This window comes from Schistocerca americana, chromosome 1 (assembly GCF_021461395.2).
Source record: "Schistocerca americana isolate TAMUIC-IGC-003095 chromosome 1, iqSchAmer2.1, whole genome shotgun sequence".
NCBI classification, from domain to species: Eukaryota; Metazoa; Arthropoda; class Insecta; order Orthoptera; family Acrididae; genus Schistocerca; species Schistocerca americana.
In genome coordinates this window covers 1,266,612,325-1,266,625,464 of record NC_060119.1, presented here as the reverse complement: position 1 = coordinate 1,266,625,464, position 13,140 = coordinate 1,266,612,325, and the positions used below count along the sequence as shown (strand labels likewise).

General features: G+C 41.4%; 1 protein-coding gene across 2 annotated transcripts in view; it reads left to right on the top strand.

The window, feature by feature from the left end:
* LOC124588421 (lysosomal alpha-mannosidase-like) overlaps positions 1-13,140 on the top strand; it is a 230,879-nt gene that overhangs the window by 110,278 nt on the left and 107,461 nt on the right. For both annotated transcript variants that reach the window (XM_047131612.1, XM_047131509.1), the window contains exon 6: positions 7,405-7,541. In XM_047131612.1, coding sequence (XP_046987568.1) covers positions 7,405-7,541 — 137 coding nt within the window. The remainder of the gene's footprint in view (positions 1-7,404; positions 7,542-13,140) is intronic.

Here is a 13,140-nt window from a genome sequence, read left to right as displayed (position 1 = left end):
AGGTATCCACTATATGCAGGAGGCAGCTACACGGGTAGCAGGGGCTGTGTGGCATGGACTGGGTGGCTTTTTAGGTTAGAGGGTCTCGGGAAAACACAAGAAGGGCTTCAGTCACAAAGGGTGCAGGCTGAACACGGGAATAACTTAGATACAGGAACCATTGGTACAACAGTTGTAAACTGTCGTAACTCTGTTGGGAAAGTACTAGAGCTCCAAGCACTAGCAGAAAGCACTGATGCTCAAATTGTTATAGGCACTTAAAGCTGGCTAAAGCCAGATATAAGCTCAGCTGAACTTTTTGCGAAGAACCTAATGGAGTTCCGAAAGGATAGGCTAAACACAGTTGGCTGTGGCATGTTTGTTGCTGTGAGAAGTAGTTTAACTTGTCATAAAATTGAAGTAGATACTTCCTGTGAATTAGTATGGGGAGAGGTCATTGTTGGCAACCAGAATAAAACAATAATTGGATCCTTTTACTGACCTCCCAATCCAGATGATACATTTGCTGAAAGGTTCAAAGAAAACTTGAGTTCAATTTCAAACACGTACCCAACTCATACGATACTAGTTGGTGGTGACTTAAATTTACCCTCTATATGTTGGTGAATATATATGTTTAATTCCAGTGGTATGCATAAAATATCATCTGAAATTGTGCTAAATGCATTCTCTGAAAATTATTTTCAGCAGTTAGTTCATGAGCCCATGTGAATAGTAAATGGTTGTGAAAACACACTTGACCTCTTAGGAACAAATAATCCTGAGTTAACAATGAACATCAAAACCAATTCAGGGATTAGTGAACACAGGGTTGATCTACTGAGATTGACTATTGTAATCCCCAAATCCTTCAAAAATAAGCAAAAAATATACCTATTCAAAAAAGCAGATAAAAATTCACTTGACACTTTCCTGAGAGATAATCTCCACTCATTTCAAATTAATAATATAAGTGTAGACCAGATGTGGCTTAAATTCAAAGAAATAGTATTGGCAGCAATTGAGAGATTTATACCAAATAAATTAACAAACAATGGACCCGATCCTCCTTGTTAAACAAAACAGGTTAGAACACTGTTGCAGAAACAACAAAACAACATACCAAATTTAAACAGATGCAAAATCCTGAAGATTGGCGATCTTTTATAGAAGCTCAAAATTTAGTGCGGACTTTAGTGCGAGATGCCTATAACAGTTTCCACAACAAAACTTTGTCTCGAAACCTGGCAGAAAATCCTAAGAGATTTTGGTTGTATGTGCATGATAACAATGGAGATACTATCGAAGACAGTGTGGCCAAAGCAGAGTTACTAAACACATCCTTCCGAAATGCCTTCACAAAAGAAGATGAAGTAAATATTCCAGAATTCAAATTGAGAACACCTGCCAACATGAGTAACGTAGAAGTAAATATCCTCAGAGTAGTGAAGCAACTTAAATCACTTAATAAAAGCAAGTCTTCTGGTCCAGACTGTATACCAATTAGGTTCCTTTCAGAGTATGCTGATGCATTAGCTCCATACTTAACAATCATATACAACCATTTGCTCAATGAAAGATCCATACCCAAAGACTGGAAAGTTGCACAGGTCACACCAATATTCAAGAAAGGTAGTAGGAGTAAGCCACTAAATTACAGGCCCATATTGTTAACGTCGATGTGCATCAGGATTTTAGATCATATATTGTGTTCCAACATTATGAATTACCTCAAAGAAAATGGTCCATTGACACATACTCAACATGGGTTCAGAATACATTGTTCTTGCAAAACACAACTAGCTCTCTATTCACATGAAGTGTTGAGTGCTATTGACAAGGGATTTCAGATTGATTCTGGATTTCTGGACGGTTTTAGACACTGTACCACACAAGCGACTCGCAGTGAAATTGCTTGCTTATGGAATATCATCTCAGTTATGTGACTGGATTTGTGATTTCCTGTCAGAGAGGTCACAGTTCATAGTAATTGACAGAAAGTCATCGAGCAAAACAGAAGTGATTTCTGGCGTTCCCCGAGGTAGTGTTATGGGCCCTTTGCTGTTCCTTATCTATATAAACTATTTGGGAGACAATCTGAGCAGCCAACTTCAGTTGACGCTGTCATTTATCGACTATAAAGTCATCAGAAGATCAAAACAAACTGCAAAACGATTTAGAAGAAATATCGGAATGGTGAAAGACGTGGCAGTTGACCCTAAATAACGAAAAGTGTGAGTTCATCCACATGAGTGCTAAAAGGAACTTATTAAACTTTGGTTACATGGTAAATCAGTCTAATCTAAATCCATAAATTCAACTAAATACCTAGATTTTACAATTATGAACAAATTAAATTGGAAGGAACACATAGAAAATGTTGTGGGGTAGGCTAAACAAAGACTGCGTTTTATTGGCAGGACACCCTCTTTTAGAATACTGCAGCATGGTGTGGGATCCTTACCAGATAGGACTGACAGAGTACATTTAAAAGTTCAAAGAAAGGCAGCATGTTTTATATTATCGCAAAGTATAAGAGAGAGTGTTACAGAAATGATACAGGATTTGGGCTGTAAATCATTACAAGAAAGGCGTTTTTCATTTTGACGGAATCTTCTCACGAAACTCCAATTACCAACTTTCTCCTCCAAATGTGAAATTATTTTGTTGACACCGACCTACATAGGGAGGAACGATCACCATGATAAAATAAGGGAAATCAGAGCTAATACAGAAAGATACAGGTGTTCATTCTTTCCGCATGCTATATGAGATTGGAATAATATAGAATTGTGAAAATGGTTCGATGAAACCTCTGCCAGGCACTTAAATGTGATTTGCAGAGTATACATGTAGATGTAGATGCAGATCCATGTAGATTTGAAGCTGACTGCTGAATGATTCTACTATCAATGACATACATTGTGCTTAAGGACCACAGAGAGAAGATATGAGAAAATAGGGCTCATATGGAGGCATATAGTTAGTCATTTTTCCCTTACTCTATTTGCAAGTGGAACAGGAAAGGAAATGACTAGTAGTGGTCCAGGGAACCCTCCGCCAAGAGCCATATGGTGGCTTGAAGAGTAGTCTATGCAGATGTAGTAATTACCATACTGATTCCAGAGAAGGAAAGTTGCTACTCACCATATAGCGGAGACGCTGAGTCGCAATAGGCACAATAAAAAGATTCACACACTCATAGATTTCGGCCATTAAGTCTTTGTCAACAGTAGACACATATACCCACACATACACACACACACTCACACAAATGCAACTTGCACACACATCGGCAGTTTCAGAGAGCTGAAACAACACTGTGAGCAGCAGCACCAGTGCATGATGGGAGTGGTGACTGGGTGGGGGTAAGGAGGTTGCTTGGGCAGGGAGCAGGAGAGATAGTATGGTGGGAGTGGCGGACAGTGAAGTGTTGCAGTTTAGGCAGAGGGCAGGAGAGAAGGTGTGGAGGGAGGAGGGAGTAAGTCGCAGAAAGGAGAAAAATAAATTAAAAGACTGGGTGTTGCGGTGAAATGATGGCTGTGTAGCGCTGGAATGGGAACAGGGAGGGGGCTGGATGGGTGAGGACAGTGACTAACGAAGGTTGAGGCCAGGAGGGTTACGGGAACATAGGATGTATTGCAGGGAAAGTTCCCACATGCGCAATTCAGGAAAGCTGGTGTTGGTGGGAAGGATACATATGGCACAGGCTGTGAAGCAGTCATTGAGATGTGGGGTGTCATGTTTGGCAGTGTGTTCAGCAACAGGGTGGTCCACTTGTTTTTTGGCTACAGTTTGTCGGTGGCCATTCATGTGGACAGACAGCTTGTTGGTTGTCATGTCTACATAGAATGCAGCACAGTGGTCTCAGCTTAGCTTGTAAATCACATGACTGGTTTCACAGGTAGCCCTGCCTTTGATGGGATAAGAGATGTTACTGAATTGACTGGAGTAGGTGGTGGTAGGAGGATGTATGGGACGGGTCTCACATCTAGGTCTATTACAGGGGTAAGGGCCATGAGGTAAGGAATTGGGAGACGAGTATATTGTGTAGGTTTGGTGGACGGTGGAATACCACAGTAGGAGGGGTGGGAAGGATAGTGGGCAGGACATTTCTCATTTCAGGGCACAACGAGAGGTAATCGAAACCCTGGCGAAGAATGTAATTCAGTTGCCTCAGTGCCAGATGGTACTGAGTTACGAGGGGAATGCTCCTCTGTAGCTGGACTGTGGGACTTTGGGAGGTGGTGGGAGACTGGAAAGACAAGGCACGGGAGATTTGTTTTTGTACAAGGATGGGAGGATAATTACAGTCAGTGAAGGCTTCAGTGAGACCCTCGGTATATTTAGAGAAGGACTGCTCATCACCACAGATGTGACAACCACGAGTGTCTAGGCTGTACGGAAGGGACTTCTTGGTATGGAATGGGTGGTAGCTGTTGAAGTGGAGGTATTGCTGATTGTTAGTAGGTTAGATATGAACAGAGGAATTGATGTAGCCATCTCTGAGGTGGAGGTCAACATATAGGAATGTAGCTTGTTGGGTTGAGTAGGACCAGGTGAAGCAAATGGGAGAGAAGTTGTTGAGGTTCTGGAGGAATGTCAATAACGTGTCCTCACCTACAATCCAGACAGCAAAGATGTCATCAATGAATCTGAACCAGGTGAGGGGTTTAGGATTCTAGGTTTTTAGGAAGGATTCCTCTAGATGGCCCATGAATAGATTAGCATAGGGCGGTGCCATGCGGGTGCCCATAGCCATACTGTGGATTTGTTTGTAGGTAATGTCTTCAAAGGAGAAGTAATTGTGGGTGAGGATATAGCTGATCATGAAGACTAGGAAGGAGGTTGTTGGTTTGGAATCTATAGGGCATCTGGAAAGGTAGTGTTCGATAGCGGTAAGGCCATGGGCATCAGGAATGTTAGTGTACAGGGAGGTGGCATCAATAGTGATGAGCAGGGCACAGTGTGGTAAAGGGAAAAGAACAGTGGAGAGCTGGTCGAGGAAATGGTTGGTATCTTTTATGTAGGAGGATAGGTTCCGGGTAATAGGTTGAAGGTGTTGGTCTACGAGAGCAGAGGTTCTTTCAGTGGGGGCACAGTAACCGGCCACAATGGGCTATCCTGGGTGGTTGGCTTTATGGACTTTAGGAAGCATGTAACTCAGTTTATGGACTTTATGAAGCATGTAACTCAGTACCATCCAGTACTGGAGCAACTGAATTACATTCTCCGTCAGGGTTTCGATTACCTCTCGTCGTGCCCTGAAATGAGAAATGTCCTGCCCACTATCCTTCCCACCCCTCCTACTGTGGTATTCCACCGTCCACCTAACCTACACAATATACTGGTCCATCCTTACACAACCCCTGCTCCCAATCCCTTTCCTCATGGCTCGTACCCTTGTAATAGACCTAGATGTGAGACATGTCCCATACATCCTCCTACCACCATCTACACCAGTCCGTTCACTAACATCACCTATCCCATCAAAGGCAGGGCTACCTGTGAAACCTGTCATGTGATTTAAAAGCTAAGCTGCAACCACTGTGCTGCATTTTATGAAGGCACGACAACCAACAAGTTGTCTGTCCGCATGAACGACCACCCACAAACTGTGGCCAAAAAACAAGTGGACCACCCTGTAGCTGAACACGCTGCCAAACATGATACCCCTCATCTCAATGACTGCTTTACAGCCTGTGCCATTTGGATCGTTCCCACCAACACCAGCTTTTCTGAGTTGCGCAGGGGGGAACTTTCCCTGCATTGCATTGTTTAATTATCACACTGAATTAGATAGTGTACTTTATATAATGTGTTAAAACTCTTGTTATTGTTTGGCCAATGTTTGAGTAAAATTTGTCTAATCGCTTTACCCTATTTGGTTGTTGTTGTTGTGGTCTTCAGTCCTGAGACTGGTTTGATGCAGCTCTCCTGGTAAGTTACTGAAATGTTTCACTTCCATATTAAAACTCTTGTTATTGTTTGGTCAATTTTTGAGTGAAGTTTGTCTAATCGCTGTACCCTATTTGGTAAGTTACTGAAATATTTTACTTCTAATGATCTTTAAATCTGGGTGTAGTGTAGTACAGTATGTATAATATTGCCTATTTTCCCTAGTGAAATTCATCATAAATCGTCATAACAATTTGAGATAAATAGTGATGTCAATATCTATAACACTAGCGAGAATGCTGACCTTTATTTCCCATTATCAAAGCTGTCAGTTGTCGAAAAAAGAATTCAGAACATAACAACAAAATTTTTTCATCATTTACCCAGTAACATAAAATGTCTGCAGGTAGCAAAGCAACTGACATTTTGTATCTGACAAGTCACAAAGCATCTAACCTATAATCACTTCTTTTGGACAATTTAACCTGTTCCACAAATGAATTTTTGTTGAAAAATTGGTAGGTTGTAAAAAAATTACTTCTTAAGAGTAACAGTTGCTGTACAAATAGCAATGAAAAATAATGTGTTCATAAATGTAGACATTAATCATGTATACATACCCCGTAAAATAACTTGTTCCTTATCATTTTGATAAAGGAATCATTTAGTTGATATGTGGAATTAACTGTACATGTACTCTTCGTGACTTGCATTCCAAAAGATGTTCTTTTCTGTTGGGATTTTAAGGAGACCAGGTTCATATATGTATGCATGCTATTATTTGATTATCTCATACCATGGATTCATGAAGTAACAAGTTCGTGGAAAAAGCTAGAAGTGCAGTGGCAATAAAACACACAAACACTAGCAGTAAGAATTTTAATACAGAATTGAATCTGAATACTTTGGGATAAATGCTGTCATGCTTCTCCCTTCATCCACTTGTTTTTCACCTTCCATCTCTCTCTCTCTCTCTCTCTCTCTCTCTCTATCTCTCACTCACTATCTTCATCTCTCACCCTCTCCTTCTCCTTATTCCTCCCTCTTTCTTTCCCTCTCTCCATCGCTCCATCTATCTCCTTCTCCCCCTCTCCTTCTACCTGTCCCTTCCTCTCTGTCTCCTTCTTTCCCCTCTCCATCTCCCTTTCCCTCACTCCCCCCCCCCCTCCAGTGGTGGAGCTGCTAAATGCACTTTGTCAGTTTATCATAGTGAAATTCAGTAGAATACTCTTTGTAATATGTGATTCTCACTAAACAAAAGGTTCCCTGTACTCACAGTTAGAAAGTTTTGAATATGTTCATGAATCTGCACCAGTGAGTAGTGGGCCCAATTAAGTATCTTAGTATCATCCTGTTTTCTTTAGGAGTTTTCACCTGAATTTGGGATTTAGTTTTTGAAGTGCATTGTAATTTAACAATGATGTGAGACTAAAACAGTTACCCAGCTTTCCTTTTTCCTAATATTTACAAGATTATATTTCTTTTCAGAAATGTGATCAAGGCTAATAGAGGTAAAATGTATTTCAGGTACAGCATCCCGCCTGTTTACTGTGGCTTTCAATGGCTCATATTCTCCACCATCTGGTTTCTGTTTTGATATTAACTGTAATGATGAACCAATTATTGATGACATTAACAGCCCTGATTATAATGTGGATTCAAGGGTAAGGGATGAATAGTCTTTATAAAAAAAAATCATGTAAGTTCCTTGTAAAGGTACAACAAAAAAGTTTTGGGCTAGCACTGAGATGACATTGATATCAACAAAATTTTGTTTTCATATGATGGTATATGTTGTGTAGCAAGTTAAATAGACATTAACTATATCCACCAATGAATTTCTTTGTATTGATTATAAAGTCACTGGTTCTAACAGAACTTCAAACTCTATAAAATTTTCTAATCAAACAAGGAATTAAATGAAATAGGTTATAAAAATTTTGAACTACAGCGGGAGCATGAATTTAATTAGAAACCCTCACCATACATTTAAATGACCTAGTTCAACCACATTTGAAAATGCATGGTTTCCATTTTAGGTGATTTAAAAATGAAGAAACTAGTTTATTTTTCATACTTCCATTCACTACTGAGTTACTGAATCATGTTTTGGGGAAACTCAACCTACAAGAATAGTACTTTCACAATACATTTATTCATTCATGTCCTTTGTCATTACCAATATATCTCTTTTCTTGAAAAATAATTCCAAGTAGGGCTATAAATACCATGACCAAAAGCAACCTCTACAAAGACTTTCAAGGGCTTACCATTAGTATTCTACACAGAGTACGTGAAAGAACTTGCCCCCCCTTCTAACAGCCATGTACCGCAAGTCTCCAGAGGAGCAGAAAGTTCCGAATGATTGGAAAAGAGCACAGATAGTTCCAGTTTTCATGAAGGGTCATTGAGCAGATGCGCAAAACTATGGGCCTATATCTCTGACATCGATCTCTTGTAGAATTTTAGAACATGTTTTTTGCTCACGTATCATGACATTTCTGGAAACCCAGAATCTACTCTGTAGGAATCAACATGTATTCCAGAAACTGCAATCAGGTGAGACCCAACTCACTTTATTTGTTCATGAGACCCAGAAAATATTAGATACAGGCTCCCAAGTAGATGCCATTTTCCTTGACTTCTGGGAGGTGTTCAATACAGTTCCGCACTGTCGCCTGATAAACAAAGTAAGAGCCTACGGAAAATCAGACCAGCTGTGTGGCTGGATTGAAGAGTTCCTAGCAAACAGAACACAGCATGTTGTTCTCAATCTAGAGACATCTACAGATGTTAAAGTAACCTCTGGCATGCCACAGGGGAGTGTTATGGGACCAAAGCTTTTCACAATATATGTAAATGACCTAGTAGATAGTGTCGGAAGTTCCATACGGCTTTTTGTGGATGATGCTGTAGTATACAGAGAAGTTGCAGCATTAGAAAATTGCACAAAATGCAGGAAGATCTGCAGGGGATAGGCACTTGGTGCAGGGAGTGGCAAATGACCCTTAACGTAGACAAATGTAATGCATTGTGAATATATAGAAAGAAGGATCCTTTATTATATGATAGCTGAACAAACACTGGTAGCAGTTACTTCTGTAAAATATCTGGGAGTATGTGTATGGAATGAACTGAAGTGGAATGATGATATAAAATTAATTGTTGGTAAGGCGGGTGCCAGATTGAGATTCACAGGGAGAGTCCTTAGAGAATGAAATCCATCAACAAGGGGGTGGCTTACAAAACACTCGTTCGACCTAAACTTGAGTATTGCTCATAAGTGTGGGATCTGTACCAGGTTGGGTTGACGGAGGAGATAGAGAAGATCCAAAGAAGAGTGGCGTGATAGCGTTATGCCATTAAGGAAAAGGCCATGAGGGAGGAGGTACTGGACCACTAGTCACTCAACAGTTGAATCAAAATTTTTGTTTCAGTGAACACTTTTTTCTGGCCATAAATCATTAATGCACATTTGACTTTCCCTTATCATATACTTAGCACTCTTGCTACTCTTAACTTGCAATAACTACATCATCTTACTCACACTAGCCTTGACACAACTCTAAACATAATCCAACAAACAGAGATACAAATAGCTTATGGGTTTTGTGTTGTAGCATTTCCGGATCCAATGATTTACACTATACCTCATGTAATAAGCACTATTTTATGGACCGAAGCTCCCATATTTATATACATACATTTTGTTGATTCTCGCACACATGTGTTTACCATATCACATGTGATCACAGACTGCTCACAAAGATGTAGTCACCACATTAGCCCCCCCCCCCCCAAGTGTGGAGCACAAACACAAATATTAGGGCATACATTTAAAGGAAGCACCCAGGGTAACGTCACACTTGTGGGGATGGTCATCACTCACCCGCAGACCGTCAGTAGATACCTCATGCGAGGCAGGTGTAGCAGGAGGTGGGGACTGACTGAGTGGGGTATCAAACAGTTCTCCTAGTGACCACGTTGGTTTGAGGCAGCAGACGGATACAGTTTGAGGTGTGTCATTAATGAGCACTTTGAACTTGTTGCTGCGCCACGAGATGACTCTATGCGGGCCCGAGTACGGAGGGCTGGGTGGCGGTCGGACAGTGTCATTGCCACTGCGATGTGAGTGCACGACGCCAAGTCCTTACGCGGGAATACGGGGAGAAGTGAGTGCGGCCGAGGAGGGGCATGCGAATGTTAGTGATAAGCTGCTTAACATGCTCGATGAATGTCGAGTCACAGATTTGATCTGGGGGAGTGAAGGCTCGACTACCTCTGCTGGGAGGGTGAGGGGTTCTCCGTATAGTACTTCCTTCAGGGATGCACTGAGGTCCTCTCTGTATGCAGCATGAATGCTTGACATTACCCACGGTAGGGTGTCGGCCTGCCCACTTGCCTCCGTGGCACACCAGTGAAGCTTTAAGTGTTCGGTGCCAGCGTTCGACAAGTCCATTGATCTGGGGATGGTATGCTGTTGTCCTAAATCGTTTCACCCTGCACAGTTCACAAAGCTGTCAGAAGAGGGTGGATTTGAACTGGCACCCCTGTCAGTGGTGATAGAAGCTGGGCAGCCGAAGCACGAGATCAACGTTAATAAAAGGGCTTGGGCCCCCATGTCGGTTGTGATAGTAGTTAGGAGAATTACCTCTTCCCAGCAGGTAAATCTGTCAATGGCAGACAGCATGTAACGAAAAGGGCCTGATGGGAGTAAGGACCTGACGATATCAATGGGTATATGTTGAAATCTTCATTTTGCCACATTGAACGTACCCATGGGGGACTGTGCATGACGTCCTAATTTTGCGCATGACAAGCCACACGTGCTTGCGCCTAACTGTGGCATTGTTTTATCACCCCGGGCCAAACAAAACCTTCAGATACCAGACGTGTGGTGGTGCATATGATGGGGTGTGCCAAGTCATGAGTACTATTAAAAATGTCCCAGCAGAGAGGTACAGGAATCACCAGATGTATGCGTCCTATTGAAATGTAGCACCAGATGGGTGGTGAGAACCCAGGAAGTGTCCCTAACTCTAGTTTGAGTCCTGTTTCAGCATCAGAGCGCAATGTGGCACATTCAGTATCATCTGTTTGCAATTTAGGGAGTTCACTGAGGTCCAGTTGTGAAGATAATATCAACACGAGATAAAAATCATTGACAGCGTTGTCTGCCCTTCTGACATAACATATGTCATTTGTACTGCCCCCACTGCTGTACCACTCATGTCTGTAGTAAGCGAGATGGGAGCATCAGGGATGGGACGAGCGAGCATAACGGCCATCTGTAAGGCAGACTTGAGGTTGTCAAATGTACATTCCATAGCTGGAGTCCACGTGACAGCCTGAGATCCTGAAGTATTTTTGCCTGCGAGAACATCCGTCAGTGGGACTTCTATGTCGGCATGGGGAATGTGTTCGTGGTGGTAATTTACAGTCCCTAGGAAAATCTTGGTTCACTTGGACACAAGTTCCCCAAACATACTGTAATCATCAGTGGAGACTTTAATCATCCAATAATTAATTGGGAAAATTACAGTTTTTTTAGTAGTGGGCATAAGACATGCTGTGAAGCACTATTAAATGCCTTCTCTGAAAACTATCAAGAACAGATAGTTAAGAACCCCACTCATGATGAGAATATCGTGGATCTGATGACACAAACAGAGCTGACCTCTTTGAGGATGTTCATGTCAAAACTGGTACCAGTGACCATGGCATGGTTATGGCAACAGTGATTACCAAGGGATAGAAGACAACTAAAACAAGCAAGAAGATATATGAGTTCAGTAAACTAGATAAAAAATCAGCAGTGCCATATCTCAGTGATGTACTTGTAACTTTCAACATGGGACAGGAGCACTTAGAGGAACCATGACTCAAGTTTAAAAGAATAGTTGACCGTGCACTTAGATATGAGCCGCTGAAAGCCAAAGTGTTCCAAGTCCAAATAATTTAGTTTTTGAGCTATACTACTCAGTTTATTCACAATCCAAGGAAATTTCTTGTGGAAAAGTGATATGATGATAACTGCATTACGTTACTATATTAATAATATACACATACATTAGTGTTTCACATAACTTTAGCGACTTTTGTGATCTATAGTTAATAGCATATTACTGTTATTGCCAAGATAAATTTTGTAAAAAATATTGTAAACAACTGTGAGCAAGAAGTGTTTGAGTTGCCATATGAAAGTCAGTTCTGGGGCTCTGTGCAGCTGTTGTGGCAAATGGTTACATTGGGGTGAATGTAGTGGCATGGAAATTGGTGAAGTAAATGGGTCTCTTCCATGGTACTGCAGATTATGTTCAAGGGATAGGAAAATAGTAGAACAGAAAGGGAATATTAGAGCCCCTCAGGCTGAACTGGATAGTGCAAGGGAGATACTGATGAGATTAATGGGGGAGGAGGGTGAAGACAGGTGGGAAATGGTAGCAAGGAACAGGGGCCACAGAAAGAGAACAGCATCAGCCAGTTTCATCATTGGCACAAACAATAGATTTGCCTTGCTACCTCAGTCAGGAGACCAACTGTTGCAAAAAAATTAGAAAGTAGGAGGAAAGTTCTGTTGTTAGGTAGTAGCCATGGAAGACATGTGGGCCAGTTCTTGCAGGAAAAATAAGGTGACATGTACTAGGTCACAAGTATTTTCAAGCCCAGTGCATGTCTTAGCCAAGTGATAGAGGATGTAGGAGCATTGTGCAAGGGTTTAACAAAGCAGGATCATGTTGTGGTAGTGGGTGGAGCAGGAAACAGTATTGATAGGGATCAGGGCTACAATATTGAGTGTGACCTGGTAAAAATAGCATCTGTAACGAATCATGGGAATGTTGGCTTGGTTCCTGCTTTCAAGTGGTTTTTACCAGCCCCAATTGAACAGCTCTGTCAGGAGGCTCAATATCGAGATAGATCAGCTGCTTTGGACGGTTACTTTGTCAGGCATAGGTTTGGTTCCTGTTGATGGTATAGGTAAGTGGGACTTCACAAGACATGGCCTGCATCTCAATAAGAAAGGGAAGGGTAAAGTGGCTCGGTTGACAGCAGAATCTTAAGATTCACATAAATGCATAGTTAATATATTGCATCAGAATATCAGGGGATTAAAAAACAAAGTAGATGAGCTTCTTGTTTGTTTAGAAGATTTAGAAACTGAGGGTGGAATAGAAGTACTATCTTAACATCATATAGTCACAGGTATGGAAATGGTAAATGCAGTTGGAAATAAGCTTTTGGCACATGTAAGTAGAAACACTA